Source organism: Macrotis lagotis, chromosome 1, assembly GCF_037893015.1.
Source record: "Macrotis lagotis isolate mMagLag1 chromosome 1, bilby.v1.9.chrom.fasta, whole genome shotgun sequence".
Taxonomy (NCBI): Eukaryota; Metazoa; Chordata; class Mammalia; order Peramelemorphia; family Peramelidae; genus Macrotis; species Macrotis lagotis.
Window position 1 is genome coordinate 918,667,553 of NC_133658.1, and position 23,246 is coordinate 918,690,798.

Sequence of the window (23,246 nt, forward strand, 5' to 3'; positions counted from 1 at the left end):
ATCAGACTAATTCGCCATATCAATAAAAACCTTTCAGAAAACATATGATTAACCCAAAATATATTGGAAAAGCTTTTGGTAAAATCCATCACCTATTTCTTTTAAGGACCAGAAAGGGGGTAGCTAGGTGGCATAGTGGATAAAGCACCGGCCCTGGAGTCAAGAGTACCTAGGTTCAAATCCGGTCTCAGACACTTAATAATTACCTAGCTGTGTGGCCTTGGGCAAGCCACTTAACCCCATTTGCCTTGCAAAAACCTAAAAAAAAGAACACCAGAAAGAAAAGGAATAAATAGAGCATTCGTTAAAATGATAAGCAATATATATCTAAAACCATTAGCAATCATTTTATGTAATAGGGATGAACTAGAAACATTCTCAATAAGAGCAGATGTGAAACAAGGATGCCTGTTACAGCACACCTTCACTCCAAGTGAATTCATGCTCTTTTCATTACATCACCTCCCCTGATGTCACCATGGTCTTCAAGAATGAAAGATAAATATTATTATCCAATATTATATTTAAAATATTAATTTTACAAATATAAGGATTATATCAAGAATAGTTAGGTGGTGCAGTGGATGGAGCACCAACCTGAAAGTCTGGAATACCTGAGTTCCAATAAGACCTCACTAGCTGTGTGACGTTGGGCAAGTCACTGAAACCTGTAATGGGTGGGGGGGACAACAAAAAGCAAACAAAAAACGGCTGCCTCAGATTGCCTTCTATGGGGGGGAGGGAAGGAGAAAATAAATATATACAAAAAATGACTGGTAGAAACTATCATTGTATGTAATTGGAAAACAAAAACATTCATATAATTTTTAAAATAATTTTAAAGTATTAGCTTTAGCAATAAGAACAAAGGTATTGAAGGAACTAGAGTATGCAAGGAGGTCATGAAACTATCTCTCTTTGGAGATAATACAAGGATAGATAATGTTTCTCACCTACTTTATCATCTTCCCAGAATCCTCTCTCTCCCTATCATATTTTTTCCATACAGAAGAGAATGCTATAGTTCGTGGGTTGTCATGTATATTTTCAGATGAGGTCACTCTATTATTAGTTTTGTTTAATTATTTTACTTCATCAGAAGAGAACTGTCACACAATTAGAATAATCTATCAATCATTACACATTTATTAAGTTTCTAATATGGTAAATTAGAAAATGCCATAATAAACCCCTGGGATTGCCTTCCAGCAAATATAAGGGAGGCTGTACTGAAAAGGAAAAGATTAGGTTTATAAGACTATGGTCTAAGTTTCACCACAGGATTAATCTGAGACTGAACATAGTCACTATGACATGAGAAGGAGCAGGTTGGGTCAGAAGCTCTGGCTCAGAATTCTGGCCTTCACTTGGACAGAAAAGAAGATGTGGTTTCCATTTCACCACTTGGGTATCAAGGTTTTGAAACAACCTAGACAGGGGCATGTCTTTCTCGCTCCTAATGTGTAGACATTCATCTCTCCTGATATCAGTACAATTTTGATTCTTTCTGTTGCTTATATTGTCACATAAGATATAATGTTATAGAATCTAATGATCCTCTAGGAACACTGACTTTACCATACAGAGGGACCTGCCCTCTGGGAATCAATGAATTCTTCATAAAATTATCTCATATCATTGATGCACTGAGTGGTGAGAGAATCTCATAAATATACCTTTGGATGAGCTTATCCCCTCTTGGTGGGCTGCCAAGGTCAGAAGAGTGAATACCATTGGCATCATTTATCCTCTACATGGGTGTCACTGCCATTTAGCTATATTTCAGGTTTTATTTTATTTAGTTTTTAAGTTTTGGAATAAAACAGGCATTTATATAATACAGTACCTGGAAAAGGTGATTGTACCTGAAACTGCAAGTCTACTGTTTAACACGCTATTCCTTTCAATTATTCAAAAACTTTGTAAATTTACTCTTTTTCCCTCTCTCCTCTCCTCAACCAAGAGACCACTACTGTTAGAAACAAATAGGTTGATATGTATGTTCACACACACACACACACACAAACACATACACACCTATATATTTTTATATGTAAAATACTCTATACACACTTGTATCTTCATATGTCTTTTCTAGCTAATTTGACTATTTACAATGGACAGAATAATTCATTTGCACAAAGTTGTTCCTACAACAAAACTTCAGTTACTGCATGCAATATTCTTTTGGTACAGCTCATTTTGTTCTTCTTCCTAAAAATCATGTGTGTGTGTGTGTGTGTGTGTTTTTGTGGGAAAATATTCCTTAGGAATACAAGGGAAACGATCTGTATTTTTATTCCTGCTATGGCACCAGAGAAAATTCCTTTTCTTTGAATTCCTATTTTTTTCTCTTAGATAACTTTTAGAGGGTAAGCACATCCATAGGGGCATCTGAGATACAGTAGTAGGAAGTACAGACTCAGGAATTATACCCATGACCTAGAGGTTGTAGCCTTTCTCTGGACAAGGTGCCCAAAGTGTAGTTGACATTCACACATACTTTTGAACTGTGATGGGAACTGAAAAATGTGTTAAAAGACAGGATGGCTGACAAAAATGAGTCTTCACAGCCAGGAGCAGGAATATGTTTTTGAAGATTTCAAAGCTAATCTAGTAATATTTTGGTTTTTTTTTTCCTGTCTCCTGATGGGAACTCATATCAGCTGCTAGATAGACCTGTTACCTTTGGTCTCACAGTCAATTAAAAACTCTTTCCCCCACCCCCACCCCTACATTGACTAAGCATTGTTTGGTTAGATGCTTCTCAGTTTTATACTTTATTTTATCCAAAGTATGACTCAATCCATGAATCTGGGTAGCTTTTTGTGCCAGATCTTTCTATCACCCCAGCATTCTGATCTTGACCCCTTTATCTTTTCTTTTAACTCCATGGTCCCTCCCTCTCAGGGATCTCATCAACTCCTCTGGGTCCAATTATCACTTCTATGCAGTTAAATTAATAGATAAAAAAGCAAGGATTGTTTTGAGTTGGTTAAGAGGAAAAGTCAGAGCAAGGTAAATATTTCCAAATTTGGAAGAGGAAAGCAAAATGGAAAAAAAGGAAGAAAATTCATGAATCTAAAGAGGTAATTTTTTAGACAATGCCCAAATTGAGGTAAATAAAAACAATGTAATGTAATGTAATATACTCTATTAAAATGCAAATGAATTGATCTCAGAGAATCCTGTGTGATATGAGCTGATGTAGAGTGAAGGCAACAATACCAGGAAAATATCTTATACAAAGAAGACAATATTATTTTTTTAAAGATTTTATTTATTTTATATTGTATAATTTTTCCCTTAATCTTACTCCCTCCCCCACCATAGAAGGCAGTTTGCCAGTCTTTACATTATTTCCATTCTTTCCAGGAAATACATTGATCCAAATTGAATGTGATGAGAGAGAAATCATATCCTTAAGGAAGAAACATAAAGTACAAGAGACAGCAAGATCAGACAATAAGATATCAGCTTTTTTTCCCTAAATTAAAGTTAATAGTTCTTGGTCTTTGTTCAAACTGCATGGTTCTTTCTCTGGATACAGATGGGTTATCCATTGTAGAGCAGCCCAGATTGTCCCTTATTGTTGCACTGATGGAATGAGCAAGTCCATCAAGGCTGATCATCAACCCCATGTTACTGTTAGGATGTACAGTGTTTTTCTGGGTCTGCTTTTCTCACTCAGCAACAGTTCATACAAGTCCCTCCAGGCTTCCCTGAATTCCCATTCCTCCTGGTTTCTGATAGAACGATAGTGTTCCATGACATACATATACCACAGTTTGCTAAGCCATTCCCTAATTGAAGGACATTGACTTGATTTCCAATTCTTTGCCACCACAAACATGGCTGCTATGAATATTTTCGTACAGGTGATTTTTTTTACCCTTTTTCATCATCTCTTCAGGGTATAGACCCAGTAGTGGTATTTCTGGATCAAAGGGGATGCATATTTTTACTGCCCTTTGGGCACGTTTCCAAATTTCTCTCTAGAAAAGTTGGATGAGTGCACAGCTCAACCAACAATGTCATAGTGTCCCAGATTTTCCACAACCCTTCCAATAATGATTATTATCCTTTCTGGTCATATTGGCTAGTCTGAGAAGTGTGAGGTGGTCTCTCAGAGAAGCTTTAATTTGCATTACTCTAATAAGTAATGATTTACAGCAATTTTTCATATGACTATGGATTGCTTTGATCTCATCTGTAAATTACCTTTGCATATCATTTGACCATTTGTCAATTGGAAATGGCCTTTTTTTTAAAATTTGACTCAGTTCTCTGTATATTTTAGAAATGAGTCCTTTGTCAGAAACATTCGTTAAAGAGATTGTTTCCCAGTTTACTACATTTCTTTTGATCTTGGTTACAGTGGTTTTGTCTGTGCAAAAGCTTTTTAATTTAATGTAATTGAAATCATCTAGTTTGTTTTAGTGATGTTCTCCATCTCTTACTTAGTCATAAACTGCTTCCCTTTCCATAGATCTGACAGGGAAACTAGTTCTTGTTCCTCTAGTTTGCTTATAAAATTGTTTTTTCTTCATACTAACTTCCCATTTTCTGAGCAGTTTGTATCAGAGAGTTTTTATTCCAATAGCCGGACTCATTTTTATTATATTAGCTTGACCTAGCCATGAGCAGTTGATGTTTGCCCAGTTATTTAAATCTGATTTAATTTGTGTGAGAAGTGTTTTATAATTGTTTTAATAAAGTTTCCGAGCCTGCCTTGGCAAATAGACTCTCAGATATTTTATTTTGTCTGAGGTTACTTTGAATGGGATTTCTCTTTCTAGCTCTTCCTGCTGTATCATGCTAGTCATATATAGAAAAGTTGAGGGTTTATGAGGGTTTATTTTATATCCTGTAACTTTGCTAAAATGGGTAATTGTTTCCAGTAGTTTTTTGGATGATTTCCTGGGATTCTCTAGGTAGACAATCACATCATCTGCAAAGAGTGAGAGTTTTGCCTCTTCCTTCCCAATTTTAATTCCTTCAATTTCTCTTTCTTCTCTGTTGAAGCTAGCATTTCTAATCCGATATTGACTAGTAGTGGTGATAATGGACATCCTTGAACAAAACAATATTACTAAAAAAATCCTTTGAAAATAATTTTTGCTACTTTCTACCAATCAATTTTTTACAAGATTTTGAATTTCACAATTTCCCCCCCCTTTCCTCCCCTTTACCCCAACAGGAGGCAATCTGCTATAGCTTTTACATTTGTATCTATGATATGCAAGTTCAAAATTGAATGTTTTGAGAGAAAAAACTTTCATAAGGAAGAAAGAAAACATTAGAGAAAAATGAAATTATATTATATATTAAGACAACATATATAAAACAACTATTTTAAAAATTGAAGATGATACTTTTTGCTCTTTTTTTTTAAACTCCATAATTCCTTCCGTGGATACAGATGGCATTCTCTATCAGATTCCCTAAAATTGTCTCTAATCATTGCACTGATGGAGTGAGCATGTCCATCAAATTCAATCATCACCCAATATGACTTTGAAAATCTTTAGATCTCTGAACTATGCAATGACTAGGCATGAAGCATTTAATCCAATTATTGACTTAGAAATATGAACACAAATTACATATGTGCATATGTGTATGCATATATATTCATTTATATATACACACATTTATATATATACACATACATACATAAATGCACATTATATACATTATATATGCATACACACAAGTTTAGACTATATTCTATACGTAAAAATTTAATTACACATGTGTATTTATATATATAAGCATATATATAAATATATAAATGGTCATTATGTAAATTAATTTTAAATTATTCTATTTCACATAAGTTACTTTTTTAAATGTGGTGGAGTTTGTTATATAGATATTTGTAACAATTATTGTAATGTTGAAGAAGGCAGGTCATTCTAATCAATATAAATATGTGTATATATATATATATCTATATTTAAATATAGATATATATATATATATATATATTTAAATACATAGCAATGAACAGAAGAATTTTCAGAGGGAAGAAGATTCAGCCAGGCAATGTTGAAGGTAACATAGGGAAGAAACACACATGCAAATGTATGTAATATACACATATAATATTTAATTAATTGAAAGATAAGAAATGGAAATTCATAGAATTATATGCAACTTTATCTCTGTGCTCTATTGGATACTGGAAAAGCTGTCACTTTGATTTGTGATTATGCATTTGAAATCAAAATTAGAAAAATACATAGAATGTTTCCTTGATTTCCTAGTCCAAAACAAATTAACAAATAAATAAACACAACTCTCCAGAGTAAGAATTATACAATGTCCATTAGGAAAGTAGGAAAGTGTTTTCATAGACCAGAGGTAGCCTTGAAGATGCTTTTTCTCATCTATGCCTCACTATTCCTTGGTCCCCCCATGAAATCTCTATCTACCCTACATTCTAAGAGAAACCTATTTTTATGTGAGCTGTGAGTGAACTTAGATCCTCTTCTGTCCTTTGACTTTCTCCCTTGAGGAAACTCATCAGGTCCAGTAGACGGAGACTTCATCTCTGTACATATCACTAACTATTTTAGGTAGTCAGTAAATAGTAAGTTTTCTGTGCATCTCAAACTAAATATATCAAGGGCCTCTCAAATGCAAAATGACCTGTTACCCCCAAATCAATCATTTCTCTATTAAATATCTAATTTTTACTAGTTATGGGACTAGTCCTTGAGTTAGAAAGACAGAAAATACCACAATCCCTGCTCTCATTCTTGAAAATTCTCCACACTTTCAGGGCAGAGCCAAGATGACAGCATGAAGCTAGCATGTTCCTGGAGCTTTTCTCTACCAAAGATAAATGAAGTCTCTATTCTGACATTCACACTACACAGATCCCACCAAGAAATAGAGAAGATTCAAAGAAGTTTACAACTGTAGACATCGGGGAGGATATTCAGTGAAGTTCTGTCCCTTTGGGGAGGGGGGGAATTGGGAAATAAGGTCCAGAAGGAAGAGCATGGGAAAGCCATGAGTGCAATCCCAGGACCTCATAGCTTAATAACAGTAAAGGTCCTGGCAGTTAGAAAGAGTCAGCAGTGAGGACTTCACCACCAATCAATGTGTGAAACCTGAGAACACTGGAGTAAAGGACAGAACTGGGTCAGGAACAAACCACTGTTAAGTCAGCACCTGGACATAAAGGAAGGAAAAAAAAAACTCTGCACATGCAAGGCCTGGACTGCACAGGTAACATCTTGCCCAGAGACAAGATCAGATGCCAGCCCCAGCAAAAATAAAAAAAAAACCTTGGATTCATTATCCCTATACCCCAGAAGCAGAGCTAAAACAACAAAGATGAACAAAAAGGGCTCAATGAACACTCACTATAGAAAACTAATTTCCAGACAGAGATGACAGCAATGCTACGTCTGAAGAAAAAAGTAGTCAAAAATCAATCACAGGGGAAGTACCAAAAGAGTCTATAAAGTGGTATCAAATACAAAAGTTCATCAAAAAGCTTAAAAAGCAATTAAAAACCAAAGAATAGAGGAAGAAGAAAAATAAAAAAAATTAAAGACAAAGGAAAATTATGAAAAATTGATGAAAGAAATCAATTTCATTAAAAGTGAATATAGTCAACAGAAAAAGGAAATGCAGAAGCTAATTGAAGAAAAAAATCCTAAAAATTGTAATTAAACAAATAGAAACCAATGAATCTACAAGAATTCAAGATTCCATCCAACAAAATATAAAGGCTGAAAAAACTGAAGAAAATATAAAGTACATTTTAAAATGAATGACTTGGAATATAGATCCAGGGGATACGAACTATGAGTCATCAGAGTACAAGAAAGTCTGGATGAAGAAAAGAAACTGTAAAACATCATAAAGGAAATTATAAGGGAAAACTGTCCAAATCTAAAAGAACAATATAACAATAGAGCCATTGAAATAATACACTGAAACCCTCCAGACAGAGACCCCAGGATAAAAACTCCAAGTGCTATAAGAATCAAATTGCAGAACCCTCAACTAAGGTAGAAAATATTGCAAGCAGCAAAATAATAATAATAATAATAATAATAATAGTAATACTAATAGTAATAGTAATAGTAATAGTAATAATAGTAATAATAGTAATAGTAATAGTAATAGTAATAGTAATAGTATTAGTAATAGTAATAGTAATAATAATATAAAAGAAACACAATGAGACTTACACAGGACTTATCAGCCTTAACACTGAAGGATCAGAGGACTTGGAATAGCTTATTTGGGGAAGTAAAGGACCTGTGATTACAACCCAAAATATACTAACCTGCCACATTCTGCATATATTGCCAGGGAAAAAGATGGATTATCAATGAAATAGAGGACTTCCAGAATTTGCTGACACAAAGAACAGAAGTGAACCAAAAATTTGACTGCCAAATACACAACTCAAGAGTTGCATTAAAAAAAAAAGATAAATGAAAAATAAAAGTAAAAAACAAAACAAAACAAAACAAAAGAAATATTAGTCAAGACCATCAAATTGTATACAACCCATAAAGGGAAATGATAACTTCTAATTCTTTCGAACTTTATTTCTCTTTGGATAATTAAAGAATAGAATATAATTGAAGAGAATGGAACTAAAAAATATGGTATAATTGGGTCTTGTCTCTCAATTGAAGAGGTCCAAGATGACATCATTATGTTAGGGAAAAAAGCTCTGAAGAAAGGCGGAGTCTTAACTTTAAAGCTCAGTGTCTCATTATCCTTTGACCCACTTTAATCACTTGGTGCTTAGCACCTTGACCAAGGGGGGCCTCAGAAGCTATAAGGTACTGAGTCAGTGAACCTTTAACTTATTATAATTTGTAAAGTTCTCAGCTGAGATATCCAGACCTCTCAGTTCTTAGAGATCTTTAAGATACTTGCACTTATTTAGATCAAGGGTTGAATTAACATGTGCTTCCCTTGAGGAAGGGTTAAGTACCCTGCTTGAGGAGAGGAAGGAGGTAAATTTTGAAATAAAATAGGCCTTTCTTCACTTACTGAGGGGGTAAGTATACTGAGCCTGGGTAGGGCAGGAAGAGGAGTAAATTGAGAGAGAAAAATGTCCTGGTGGGAGGGGCACAAATAGTACAAGAATTGATATGCTTTTGGATCAAACTTTGCCTCATGAGGAGGATTTTGTGTATTTGAAAGATACTTGAAAAGAGGGTAAAGTTAAAAATGGTTATGATTATAATTTGATGCAATTTGAGTCAATGTTGCTTATCAAGCCAACAACTAAAAAATCTGTGATAGTATCCTGTTAAGAATATGAGATCATCAAGCAATCACATAATCAAATTGTGATTGATGATGCCTGATGAAAGGTACTGGAATGATAAATAACTCCAAGGGAAGAGTCACAAAGATTTATATTTTTAGAGGGAAAGAAGGGAGTATGTGAATGCTGAGTAAATTCTATTCAATAAACTTAGCCCAGGCAGGAAATAAGATACATTCCCTCTTTGATTTAAAAAAGCTAAATAAATCTCGGTGGGGGGATTGGGAAAGGGGAAGAAAGAATTGATAAAATAGAAGGCAAATGAATGAATGATAATAAAATGAAAGTTAAAGTTTACAAAGAAAAGTCAAAGGGAAAAGGGAATAAAATTTTTGAGAGGAAAAAGAAAAGAAAAGGAAAGAGAAAAATGTACATGGAAAAAATAGCATAGAGGGAAATACAGAATTACTCATCTTAACTCTAAATGTGAATGGGATAACTGTCCCATAAAATGGAAATGGATAGTAGAATGGATTAAAACCAGAATCTTAAAATATCTTGTTTCTAAGAAACATGTTTGAAACAGAGAATTACACGCAGATAAAGATAAAAAGTTGGAGCAAAATATATTATGCCTCAGCTGAAATAAAAATAATCTAAGGCAGTGATCCTAATCTCAGATGAAGGAAAAGCAAAAATCAATCTTAAAAAAAGGTAAGAAAGGAAACTACATATTCTTAAAAGGCACCCTTGGTAATGAAACTATATGAACCTAGTGATAAAGCATCCAAAATCCTAGTGGAAAAGCTGAGTAAATTACAAGAGACATTTACAGCAAAACTGTAATAATGGGAGATCTCAATTTCCCTTTCTCAATACTAGATAAATCTAACATCAAAATAAACAATAAAAAAGTTAGGAAGGTCAATGAAATCTTAGAAAACATAAATATTATAGCTGTCCTGAAAAAAAAACTAACGGAGATAGAAAAGAATATAACTTTTTCTCATTAGTACATGGCATGAATACCTCAACTAACCACATACTAGGACACAAAATCCTTAATTTCAAAAGCAGAAAGGCAGAAATAATAAAGACACATTTCTTCGACCATGATGCAATAAAAATTACATGTAATAAAGGGTCAGGGAAAAATAAACCACTAACTAATTGGAAATTAAATAACTTTATCTTAAATAAAAGGTGGCTCAAACAGCAACTAATAGAAATAGTCAAAATGGAATACAAGCAAGTGATAATAATGAGATAGCATGACAAAATTTATGAGATGTTGCCAAGGCAGTTTTGAAGGGAAGCTTTATATCTCTACATGCCTATAAGAATAGTAAGAGGATATCAATAAATTGGGTATACAACTAAAAAGGCTAGAAAAAGAACAAATTAAACATCCTCAATTAAATACCAGATTAGAAATTCGGCAAATCAAGGGAGCGATTAATGAAATTGAATGAAAGAAAACTGTTCATCTCATGACTAGAATTAAGTGTTCACTTTATGAAAAAGCCACTAAAATAGAAAAATTTTTAGTTAATCTGATTGAAAGAAAGAGGATAACTGAAATACCAGTATCAAAAAAGAAAAGGTTGAACTAAAAACCAAGGAGGATGAAATTGAAGAGATAATTCAGAGCTAATTTGCTATACTGTATACCAATAAATGGGATAATGAGTGAATTGGATGAATATTTACAAAAATACAAACTGCCCAGATTAAAAGAAGAAGAAATAAACTTCTTAAATAACTCAATTTCAGAAAAAGAAATTGAAGAAACCAACAATAATCTCGCTAAGAAAAAGTCTCCTGGTCCAGATGAATTTACAAATGAATCCCACCAAACATTTAAGGACCATTAAATTCCTATGCTACATAAACTATTTTTAAAAAATGGAAAAGGAAGGGATTCTACCAAACTCCTTTTATGACATCAAAATTGTGCTGATACCTAAACCTGGAAGAACCAATTGTAGATCAATCTCCCTATTGAATATTGATGCAAAAATCTTAAATAAAATTTTTGTAATGACACTACGGTGAGTCATTACTAGGATAATACACCATTGATCAGCTTGTATTTATAACAGGCATGCAGGGATGATTCATAATGAGGGAAACATTTATGATAATTAAATATATCAATAGCAAAACCAACACAAATTATATGATTATCTCAATAGATGCTAAAAAAGCCTTTGATAAAATATATCATTCCCATTAAAACACTAGAAAATTTAGAAATAAATGGATATTTCTTTAAAATAATAAATGGCATCTTTCTAAAACCATCAGTAAATATTGTAATGAGAATAAACTCAGAGCATTTCCAATAAAATTGGGGTGTAACAAGGATACCAATTATCACCATTAATATTCAATAAAATAGTAGAAATACTAGCAGTAGCAATAAGAAAAGGATAAGAAATTGAAGGAATCAGAATTGGCAATGAGGAAGAAAAACTTCCATTCTTTTCAGATGATATGATGTTATACCCAGAGAACCCAAGAAAATCATCTTAAAAACACCTTGAAACAATGAACAAGGGGCAGCTAGGTGGCGTAGTGGATAATGCACCGGCCCTGGAGTCAGGAGTACCTGGGTTCAAATCCGGTCTCAGACACTTAATAATTACCTAGATGTGTGGTCTTGGGCAAGCCACTTAACCCTGTTTGCAAAAAAAAAAAAAAAAAACAAACCTAAAAAAAACAATAAACAAATTCAGCAAAATAGAAGGATTTAAAATAAACCCACGTAAATTATCAGCTTTTCTATATATGAACAACAAAGCCCAAGAGCAATAGATAGAAAGAGAAATTCCACTTAATATATCTATAGACAACATTAAATACTTGGGAATCTACCTCCCAAGACACACCCAGACACTGTGAGCACAATTATAAAGCACTCCATACCCAAATAAAGTCAAACCTAATAGTTGGAAAAGTATTGAATGTTTTTGCTCAAGTCGAGCTAATATAATAAAAATGACAATTCTCCCCAAATTGAATTACTTATTCAGTGGCATAAAAATCAAACTACCAAATAACTGCTTTTACTGTTCTAGAAAAAATAACAACAAAAGGACAAGAATAACACAGGAACTGATGAGAAAACAAACATAAAGGAAGGTGATCTAGCTCTAGCTACCAGAACTAAAACTATACTATAAAGCTGCAGTCATCAAAACTGTCTGGAACTGGTTAAGAAATAGAGAAATGGCTCAGTGGACTAGCAGAGGTACAAAAGAAACTGCAGTAAATGTTGTCAGCATTCTACTATGTGACAAACCCAAAGACTTCAGCTTCTGGGATAAGAACTCACTACTTGACAAAACTTGTTGGCAAAACTGGAGCACACTATGGCAAAACCTAGGCATAGATCCACCTCTCACATTCTATGCTGATATAAGGTCAAAATGTGTACAGGATTTAGACATAAAGGGTGACACCATAGATAAATACACCAAAAATACTCAATTAGATCTATGGAAATGGCATACATTTTTGACAAAACAAGAATCAGAGCACACTATAAAGTGCAAATTGAATGATTTTGACTTTATTAAATTTAAAAAAGTTTCTGCACTAATAAAATAAATGCTGTCAAAATTAGAATGAAAGGAGGAAGCTGGGAAACAATCTTCACAACTAGGAGTTCTGATAAAGGTTTCATTTCTAAAATATATACAGAATTGCATCAAATTTATAAGATCACAAGTCATTCTCCAATTGATAAATTGTCAAACGATATGAAGTTTTCAAATGAAGAAATTAAAGCTTTATACAATCATATGAAAAAGTACTCCAAATCGTTATTGATTAGAGAAATGCAAAGTAAAATGAGTTATCATCTCACACCTATTAGATTGGCCAAGATGAGAGTAAGGCAAAATGATCAATGCACTGGGTGGATTGGGACACTGATGCATTGCTGGTGGAGTTATGAATATATCCAACCTTTCTGAAGAGCATTAAGGTTCTATACCCAAAATGCAACAAAACTGTTCATACCCTTTCAGTCAGCAATTCTAACTCTAGGTCTATTCCCAGAAGAAATTAAAAATATAGGGAAATGTTCTAAATGTTCCAAAATATTCATAGCAGTTCTTTTTTAGTGACAAAGAATTAGAAATTGAGAGGATGCCCATTAATTGGGCTAAATAAGGTATGGTACATGAATGCTATGGAATACGATTTTTCTATAAGAAATCATAAACAGTTGGACTCTAGAGAAAGATGGAATGACATATGGATCTGATTCTGAGTGAAAGGGGGAGAACCAAGAGAACAATGTGCACATCAACAGCAACACTGTGGGATGAACAATCTCGATGGAAGCAGCTCCTCTTAACAATCCAGAGAGCTAGGGCAATTTTGTTTGACTGGCTATGGACTATATTATCTCCAAACAGATGAAGAAAAACAAAACAAAACAACACACCTACACACACACACACACACAGATAACAAGAACAAGAATAACCCTTCCTAATCTGATGAATACCTTATAAAAATTATTTCTTATGTATCTCATTCCCTTAAGCCAACTATGCATCCCGAAAAATTACTAAATTATAAACATGTCTATCAAAATAATTGTGTAAAATACAAACTGACTGTATGAATCTGAGGGACGGGGTGGTAGGAAGGGAGGTTGAAGAAAATTTTTGTAATTTGAAAATAAACATGTGTATATGAATGAAAATTAAGAAAAAATATTTTTTAAAAATTAAATTCTCTAAGAGAAAATAAACATATTAGGAAATAAGCATAGCTGGTATGCACTAGTTTGGGAGTCATCATATGAAGGGCCTTTCAGTATTCCAGTTGGTAGGGAGCCAGTGGAGCTTATTTACCAGTGCAGTGACATAGTGAGACCTGCATTGTGCAGTCATCAGTTTCATGGCTGAGTGGAAGATGGACTGGAGTGAGAGAGTCTATTGCCAGCAAGATCCAAAAATAGTTCATTGCAAAAGAACAGGTGTGAGGTGAGCCCCAGGATACTAGTTGTGTATTTAGAGAGAAGGAACATATATAAAATGATGTTAGGAAGGTGGAAAATATAGAACTTGGTAGCAGATACATGGGATGAGTATGAGGCATGAGTTAGGGGATGGTAGTGTGATGATGACTCTCTGGTTTCCTCCTTTTCAAATCTTCTAACTCCTTATTTCTCCCCACTCACTCTATGAATAAATTGCAAGACTTGAATTTTTTGTGCTTTTACAAAGCATTTTCCTGGCTCCATGAATCTATGGTGCTTTCAACCACACTGGAATGTTATCTTTCCTCCAATATGCCTCATGATATGCCTAGATTCCTTTAAATCTCAGCTCCAATCCATTCTAATTCAGAATATTTTAGCTGGTCCCCCAAATGTTAGTGACTTCCCCTTTGAGATGGCAATTCAGTTTTATGGGTTTCTCATTATCATAAATGAATGCACTTGTTCTGAGCAAATCTAGAATTGGACAACCACAGCGGACATCATGGCTTCTCAGTGATGAAAATCTGTGGAAGATATATTAGGATAATTTGAAATCAGGGTGAGGGAAAGGAGAGGACATGGGAGAAAAGAGGATGGGACAGAACTTTCGTGAAAGTTGCCCAAACCCTCATTCCTTGGACACACTGGCATAGACGATGGACCCTCTGGAAGTTTTTGTGGAATCATTTTTCATCTCATTCAACACACTTATGTTCAACTGAGCATAGGTCACTCCCTGGGGCTCTTCATTCATGGGAATCTGCAGGAGAAGTTCAAAGTTAAGAGAATAGTGAGTGACTTTGGGGCAATTCTTCATCATTTTTGTATTTCTTCCGTGCCATGAGAGCCTTTCTGTATGCATTTTCCTTCAGTAAATGCCATAATATAAACTATATACTACAGTAAATTCAATATAATTACTGAATCACATAAAGTAGAATGATTGTAATGTTTAATAAATAACCTCAATATGTTCATCAGAAGCCTCACTTTGGGTGATTAGAAAAAATAAATAAGCGAGCAATTAAGTAGTCTAACTCTAGACCAGGAACCTGTTATGAAAGGTGAGGAGCAAGGATGGAACAGGCCGATGGAGGAAAGGATGGGGCTAACTCACCAATGGTTTCCTTGATCTGCCCTTGGTCACCTCTGAACCTGAGGTAGAGGGAAGGTTCCATCATGTCCACAGCGCTCAAGACCATGACTCCGGTCCCTAATTCCCAACCTGTCTCATTACCATTTCCTGCTAGGATAACTTACTTCTAACTGTATCCCTGGGGTTCCCAGTTTGGGGTGACAGGCAGGTACGCAAAGGATGACAAGAGCAACAAGGACACCTAGAGTCAAATGAAAGGGGCAAAATGGACTAGGAGGAGGAGAAGGAACTTTGAGCACCGTCTCAGTCCCAAATACTTTGTTCTATGTAGAGTCCAGGATTACAAGGCAAGGAACGGGCGACATGGGAAGAGGAGCTAAGGTTCCTTACCTGCTCCTGCTATCTCCTTGCAAAGACCCTGGTGAGGGAGAGACATGGAAACTGGAGTGAGGTCAGGGAAGATCTCAAGGGAGGAAACAGAGGTCCCAGCCTTGACCCATCTCTATTCCTTAAGACATGAAGGTTCTAATTATCTCACCTGAAGAGATGGATCTTTTACAGAAGAACGCCAACAACAGAAGGAAAAGAAGGAAGAGGAGGATGGAAACACAGCTGAGGGGGATAATGAGGTCACTGGACTTTGGACCTAGGGTGAGAGACAGAGAAGAATCTTCAGAAATCACTGTCCTGAGGGGACCCTCTCATTGATCTGAAATCTTCCCTGTTTTTTCTCCTCTTATCTTCCTCCATAGCCAAACATCACCACAAACATCCAACAAATTTAAAGAAAGGCTGCTGAGTGGCCTCATGCTTTGGAATTAGGTGAAGAACCCCCAAAACAAGGATAGAGACCTGCGGGTCATAGGGCTGCAAGAGAGGAAGTCTCCTGTCCCAGTTCACATTCTTAGGCTCTATGGACCTGGAATTGAGGACAGTGTCATCATCTCTGTTGTCACACAGCTCAAATTTCTTTTTCTTTTTTAAAGTTTTGAAAGACAATGGGATTAAGTGACTTGCCCAAGGTCACACAGTTAAAGTATTAAGTGTTTGAAATTAGATTTGGCCTCAGTTCCTCCAGATTCAGGCCCAGTTTTCTATCCACTGTACCCAGCTGTCTCTCACATGTCTCGTGGACAAAGCCATGGTCATGGTTTCATTTCCTTGTTGGAGTTGAGGGAGGGAGTGGTCATTGGTCTCTTGGGTCATTGGGGGATTCTCCTACTCACCTTGGACTATAAGCTGCAGGGGCTCACTATGTTGTGTCCAGAGACTTCCATTGGTCCTGACTTGGTGGCCACAGCTATAATTTCCAGAGTACTTAGGGGTCACATGAGTCAGGAGGAACTGGACTTCATCTTTAGTAGTGTCCATGACCGGCAGGATTTTCTCATCTCTCCCCTTGTACAGAGCAAAATTCCTACTCCAGGAGGGTCCCTGGCACAGGAGGGTCACATTATCCCCTGAGGCCACTTCTGTGCCAGGCCAGACTGAGAGGGAAGGTTTGGGGCCTGCACCTGGAAATTCAAACAGAGTCCAGAAGTTTCCAAGGATCCCTCATGGTTTTTAATAAAGGGTGAGGAAACAAGAGCTGGCATGTCCCTAAAGAACTCTCCAGCCATTTACTCTCCCTTCTTCTGGCTCTTTGGTCCTTCCTAGCTTGGAGTCTCCTTCCCTCAGAAACAAGGTGCACCATCTCTGATGTTCTCTGGAACTCTCTGGAACTGGGGAAGTGTCTCTTCCTTCTATCCTTGGCCCTGGAGCTTTGAGCAGAACCAGAGCTGGTCCACCCTCCCCCTTTTGCTCTCCCTTTCCATGGACCCTCAGCCCTTGCTCCAACTTCATGAAGTTCTAAAGAGCCCAGAATAATATTCCCCTCACCCTCACCTGAGCTCCCTCCCAGGTTTGAGTCTCAAACCTTTCTGCCTTGTCTTCCACCCCCTCACCTGTCACCCAGATCTCTAGGGTCTCACTGGCCTCAGACACCTGGTGTGGTGCCATCCTCCCATAGTAGACACAGCTGTAAACACCAGCATCCTGGGCCCCCACAGAGAGGAGGGGGAAGTCAGCAGAAGTCCCTGCTGGGCTCTGGCTCTGCAGGGGCAAGGTAGTTCCTACTTTCAGCAGAGAGAATGTCGCCCCCCAAAAGGAGGAATGAGGGGGCAGCTGGCACCTCAGAGTCACATGAGTCCCCGGCATCACCATGAGGCCCAGGTAGGCTGAGAGGGTAGGCCTGGGCAGAGACCCTGTAAGAGGAAGAGCACAGGCTGGGGATCAGGACATCTGGGTCAAGTCCCTTCTCTACCTCTGAGTCTCTGTGTGACTCTGGTCCATTCACTGTCCTTTCTGAGTCTCTTATTGTTGTTTGGATGTTTTTCTGCCACATCTGAGGCTTCTTGGGTCCATTCTGGACAGTGGCAGAGATGCTGAACAGTTTGCCATTTCTTTCTCTAGCTCACATTACAGATGCGGAAACTGAGGCAGGCAGGGTTAGGTGACTTTTCCAGGTTCAAATAGTTAGTAAATGTCTGAGGCCTGATTTGAGTTTGGGAAGTTGAGCCTCCCTGTCTCCTGGCCCAGCCCCAGGCCCCCTGACTCCCCATGAGCCTCAGTTCTCTCCTCTCAAATGAAAATTTTACAAGAGAATCCTTTTCCTTCCCCAACTGTAGCTCTCTGGAGGCTCAGGAGACATTCCCCTTCTCCTCCATCCTCTGGTCTCAGGTCCCTGATGACCACAACCTCACCCCCACCCCAAGCAGGGGAGATCCTGCCCCCTCCCTCTTCATCTGGACCCTGAGAGAGAGGACCAAGCCTCAGGCCACACCAGACCTTAGATCCTGACCTAGGACAGAAGACTCAGGTTCAAATCCAGGCTCTGTCACTCACATGCCAAGTCCTTTCTCTCTGGACCTCACTTTGCTCTTTTACAATGTGATGGTTTGACCTCAATAATCTCCAAGGCCCTTTTCAGCTCTGGGTCCCTGGTACTCTTCTCCTCACCAACACCTCAAGCCCCTCCTCCTCCTTTATTCTCTTGGTTCTAGATCAGAATAGAAATGCCTCATGTCTTCCAAGATCCCAGAGTCCTGACAGGCCCCAGGGCAGAGCTGATTCTGCAGACATGCTGCCCTTGTGTCAGTGCAGCCCCTGTGTGAGTGAAGAGTGGAGGGTCACACTGTTCTGGGGTCCCCACCCCCCACACACCTGGTACCACCAGCTCCAGGGCATTACTAGGCTCTGATCCTCCACCAGAGCTTCTCCTTTCCCTATAAGCACAGCTGTAGCTCCCAGTGTCCTCAGGTCCCACAGATGGGAGGAGGAAGCTGGTCCAGAGATCTGCTGAGGTCTGGTCCTGTAGAGGCTCCTGGGTCCCGGCCTTCTGCAGTGTGAAGGTCACCTCCCCAAGGAAGGACAGCTTGGGTCTTGAGCACCAGAGAGTGATGCTGGCCCCAGAGGTCATCAGAAGGCCAGTTTGGGCCCAGAGAGTGGGCTTGGGGAGGAGTCCTAATGGAAAAGGTGGGCCAGAGATTAAGGTCAGATGTCATTTCTAAGTCCCTTCCCCCAACCCTTTAGTGAGAAGGAGAAAGAGCAGTTTGTTCATCTGTTCTCACATTTTTGTTGGGGTGTTCTCTGAGCTGGGAATACCCCCACTATCCTGGAGATAAAGGTTTAGTTCATGTAGAACATGAGAGGGTTCTACGGTCTTCTAACCTCCCCCCAAACGCTCCTAGAAGAACTGTCCAAATTTTGTGTTGCCCCATAACTTTGTGGTCCTTTTGTGGGAAGATGGAATTTGGGACTTGAGGAATCTTATTTCATCACCAGACACAGTCAGCTCCAGGGTCTGGCTGGGATGTGATGCACTGTGGGGAGCTGTCTTCTTGTAGTAAATACAGCTGTAGTTCCCAGAGTCCTCAGCCCTCACAGACAGAAGTAAGAAAAGAGCCTTGGTCCTTCCAGAGTTCCGTAGCTTCAAAGGGCTCAGGCTCTTTGACTCCATGAGGGCAAAGTTGTAGTCCTGGGAGAAGGCCTGGGATGGGATTTGGCATGAGATAATAACTGTTGTCCCTGGAGATATTATGGAATGAGGTGAAAGTGAAATGAAGGGTGGGGGGAAGATTCCTGTGAAAGGAAGAAGGAAGAGAGTTAGAGCCCTGAACTCTCACCTTAATCCCCTCCAATCATCCTCTGAAACAGAGCTGAGAAGGGGGTGGTTGGGCAGAGAGGCCACAGGCCCCTTTGCCCAGTCTTCTTAGTCTGTTCAGGGTGGGGTAATGGGGATCCTGGTCATCCTCAGAAATATGCTATGGCCTAGGAAGGCTCTGAGAATAGAGAGTGATGGGCCCTGGGCAGGAGTAGACCTCCTCCACCTGCTTCTCTCCTCACCTGCTCCAAGGGCCTGGTTCTGCCCTACAACCTAAACTGCTGCCTCAAGGCATGATCCTAAGACAGCATCTGTGGTTCATTCAGACCTTCCTATTTTCCACTTTTTTGCAAGGCTATGGGATGAAGTGAGTATCTCAGGTCCTCCAGCCACGTAACTGTACCAGACCTTTCTCTTAAACTTTGAGTTTGCAAAGCTCGATCCTTTCAATAACCTACTGACTCAGGGGTAAAACAGAAACCCATATTACCAACCCAACCTCACCTACCTCCCCACCCTCCCCTGTGGTACCAGATACCTTTTCTGCCAATCCCTGCCCAGCCCACAGTGAAGCCAGAGCAGAGCTGGCACATCTGGGAGCCTCAGTGGGGGTAGGGGGTGGGAGAGATGGATGGGAGCTCCCTTAGGGCCTCTCTCTGAGAAAGTTGACATTATCCAATCCTGCACTCTCTCATCACCCACCTGAAAGGTGCCTCCTCAGCAGCAATGGGGGAACCCTAAGGTATAGGGAAGGCTGCCATCAGGGAACACACAGTCTCAGGGATCACAGAGGTTCGAGTTCAAATATTTCATTATATAACCCAGCCCATGAGTGCATGACATGGAAGAACAACCCAGTTCCACAGTATGAAGGTCTAGGGGCAGAGTTAGACATCAAGGACCTGGGGGGAGGCAGGTGTTTGAGCCTCCTTTCTGGGGCTCCCATTCTCAGGCTCTGTCCCCCTTTAGTGGGCCACCTCCTAACACAGAGCAGACAGATGGCAATCTGGGGTGGCAAATGTTGCCCTTGCCGCTAGAAGGGGCACAAGAGAGAGGGAGAGGAATGATAGGAGACCCAACTCGGAAGGTTGGACATTGCCAGTTTTACTTGAGAGAAGACAAAAACTTAATCTAGATCAAGTTTTCTCAATAAAAGCCCATGTTGTCCTTCTCCCCAAGGCTTCTGGGAATTCTCTAGGAGAGGAGTGGCCAGGGTTCCTGATTGGGACACCAGGGGACATCAACCAGATAAGCAAAGATCCTTTGGTTTGAATTGGGAAGTCATGGGTTGAAATTCTGACCCTGATAGTTTTAGAATTCATTGATGGGCTCAGGTCCCCTTCCCTCCTCTCCAGGAATCAGTTTCCCCATCTATTAAGGTGAGGTCATGGTCCATGTGCTGTCTTTCCCAGAGGGTTTTTGAGAAGAACAGTCTCAAAACCAAAAGTGTGATTTTAGGAAGCAGTGCTGAGAAGGTGGGGGTGACAAGGGGAGGCAGGTGGTCAAGCCTGAGGGTTTTCTCTTCTTTGGTGTCAACTCTCTATGGAATGATCTGAAGATCATCTCTCATAACTGGCCTGCTCCCCACCAGGGATGGTTGCATATACCCGCATTCCTCACCTGTCATTACCACCAGCATCAGGGGATCACTGAGCTCTGACCAATAGGACCCTTGCCCAGAACGGCAACAGTAGCTTCTTGCATCTCTCCAGTCATCCACCCTCCTGAACACAAACTCAGCCAGACCCCAAGATGCGTTCCTCTCCTCTCTGAGGTCTCCATCCATCAATAATTGGAATCTGTTAGTTCCCAGTTGGCTCTGGCACCTAAGGGTCACATCTGTATCTTTGGGAACAACAGGGCCTGGGACAGCCCAGAGGGTGGGTCTGGGAAGGGAGTCTGAGAAGGGAAATGATCCTAGATTATAAAGATTTCTCCAAATTCTGTGTCTTTCACCACCAGATTTTTCAGCCCCACCCAGAATCACCCCATCTATCCACTGCATGGTGTCTGGTTCCCCAAAAAATTACAACAATGGGTTTGTGGGGCTGGACTCACCCATCTTTGTCTGAATCACCCAGTCCAGACACAGACCTGTGAAAGATATTCAGGTTCTCAGGGGCTCCCCTCCATCTCATGGCAACCTCATCCTCAGCTCTCACCAAAGACCATGAACCTCTAAATCTTCCTCAGTCAGAATAGGCAGAAAGAGCCCCTTGAGTAGAAGCAGGGATCCCACCCAGCACAAGAAGGTTCTGTGTCCTCCTTAGGTTTCTGCCATCTGCTCGCACTAGCCAGTCAAGGACTTTGTCTCTTCCCCCATAGTAATGGCCTTGGAGACTCACCAATGGAGAGCAGGTAAGTGACTGTGGGTCTCATGGTGGATCATCAGTTCTGACCTGGGCTGTCCAGTCTCAACTGTGCAGAGGGGAAGAGGTAGGAGGACAGGAGGCTGGCCCAGGATGTGGTGGCTGGCCCTGCTGCCTTACACGTCCAAAACCCAGACCTCACAATTTCTGCTCTTGTAGATTTGAAAGGACCATTGTTCTTCAAGGTTTAATTCTGAGGGGATCAGAGTGACTTCATGTTAGTGTATCCTCCAGGGACCAGGAGCTCCTTTGGGTAGCTAGTACTGAAGACCACCAGGACCAAAATACTGAGACTTACTTAAAAGTGCCTGGGACCCCCATAATGAGCCTTACCCTGAACAGAACATAACTGGACAGGAAGGTGAGATTCCAAGGCTCCAGAAGATTGCATCTCAGAAACGCTATTCAGCTGGGGGGGGGGGGGGTTCTATGGGCGGGTTTACGTTTTACTGTTTTATTCGGGTGAACAACAACAACACCAATCTAGGTGATCCATTAACCATTGCAAGAGGTGTTGCACTTGTGGGCTCATTAGATCTTTGCATGAACATGAGAAGCAGTTTCCATACAATCAGTTTTTTACAGATAAGCAAACGGCTGTAGAGGTCGAATGAGTTGCTCAGGTTCACACAGCTAGCAAGTTTCGATGACATGGGTGTGGTGGATTTTCTAATTTCAAATCTGTTAAATTCATAAATATGAAACCAAATGTTGTAGGAACTTGTTCCTTCTGATCACCATCTCATTAAATGGCCATGTGATTGCATCATCTGGAAGCTTCCTTTTAGGCCAGGAATGGCCAGACATGGTGCTGGCTGCTCTGATGACTTTTTCTCCATGCCTTGTACCCATCCTGAAAGTTACCCCTTAATGAAAACCTCTCACCAGCCCCACAGGACCACAGTTACCAATTTAGTGCTCTCTTGGACAATACCACTCAATAATTCCCAGGGTTTAGAACACCATGAGATGGACAGCTTCCTACTTAGAAAAGAACCAGTTCAAACTCAGTGATCATTGACTTAATTACAACTACAAGATCCTGTTCTGTTCTAGGTATTGGGGGTGAAAAGAGAGGACAAAAATGTATTTCAGTATAAAATATTTATGCTTAATAACTCCTTTTGGGGAAATCATACCTCTGCCTGCAGGGGAATTTTGATAATGATGGAACACGGCTTCCAGTTGACACAAAAGGTAAATTAGGGGAGCCTGGGACCAAGAAGAAGTGAAGCTCAGACAATTAGGTGTGATAGGAAAGAATCGGTAGATTAGACAATTTTGGCCTGGACAGTTCATGATTCTGAATCCTGAGAGGAGGCTTTGACTAGGAGATAGTTCACCCTTCAATTAAGTCAAATGGATAATTGGATTCATTTTCACTC

The 23,246-nt window shown here is 39.3% G+C and overlaps 2 protein-coding genes across 3 annotated transcripts in view; one reads left to right on the forward strand and one right to left on the reverse strand.

Annotated features, from left to right (window-relative positions):
• LOC141509174 (uncharacterized) overlaps window positions 1-23,246 on the forward strand; it is a 1,085,709-nt gene that overhangs the window by 911,750 nt on the left and 150,713 nt on the right. The gene's annotated exons all lie outside the window — the stretch shown is intronic.
• On the reverse strand, window positions 13,043-22,245 carry LOC141509956 (immunoglobulin superfamily member 1-like). Of its 2 annotated transcripts, XM_074219856.1 has the most exons (13): window positions 22,195-22,245; window positions 21,838-22,054; window positions 21,551-21,586; window positions 21,113-21,391; window positions 19,171-19,470; window positions 18,553-18,852; window positions 17,295-17,594; window positions 16,578-16,865; window positions 15,890-15,997; window positions 15,742-15,769; window positions 15,516-15,592; window positions 15,373-15,410; window positions 13,043-15,015 (listed from the first exon to the last, which is right to left on the reverse strand). In XM_074219856.1, exons 2-13 carry the CDS (start codon window positions 21,869-21,871, stop codon window positions 14,884-14,886), a joined length of 1,920 nt encoding a protein of 639 aa, XP_074075957.1. In that variant the 5' UTR covers window positions 21,872-22,054; window positions 22,195-22,245; the 3' UTR covers window positions 13,043-14,883. The 2 variants fall into 2 exon arrangements, with proteins under 2 accessions (XP_074075957.1, XP_074075958.1); XM_074219857.1 differs by lacking the exon at window positions 22,195-22,245 and having other exon boundaries at window positions 21,838-22,097.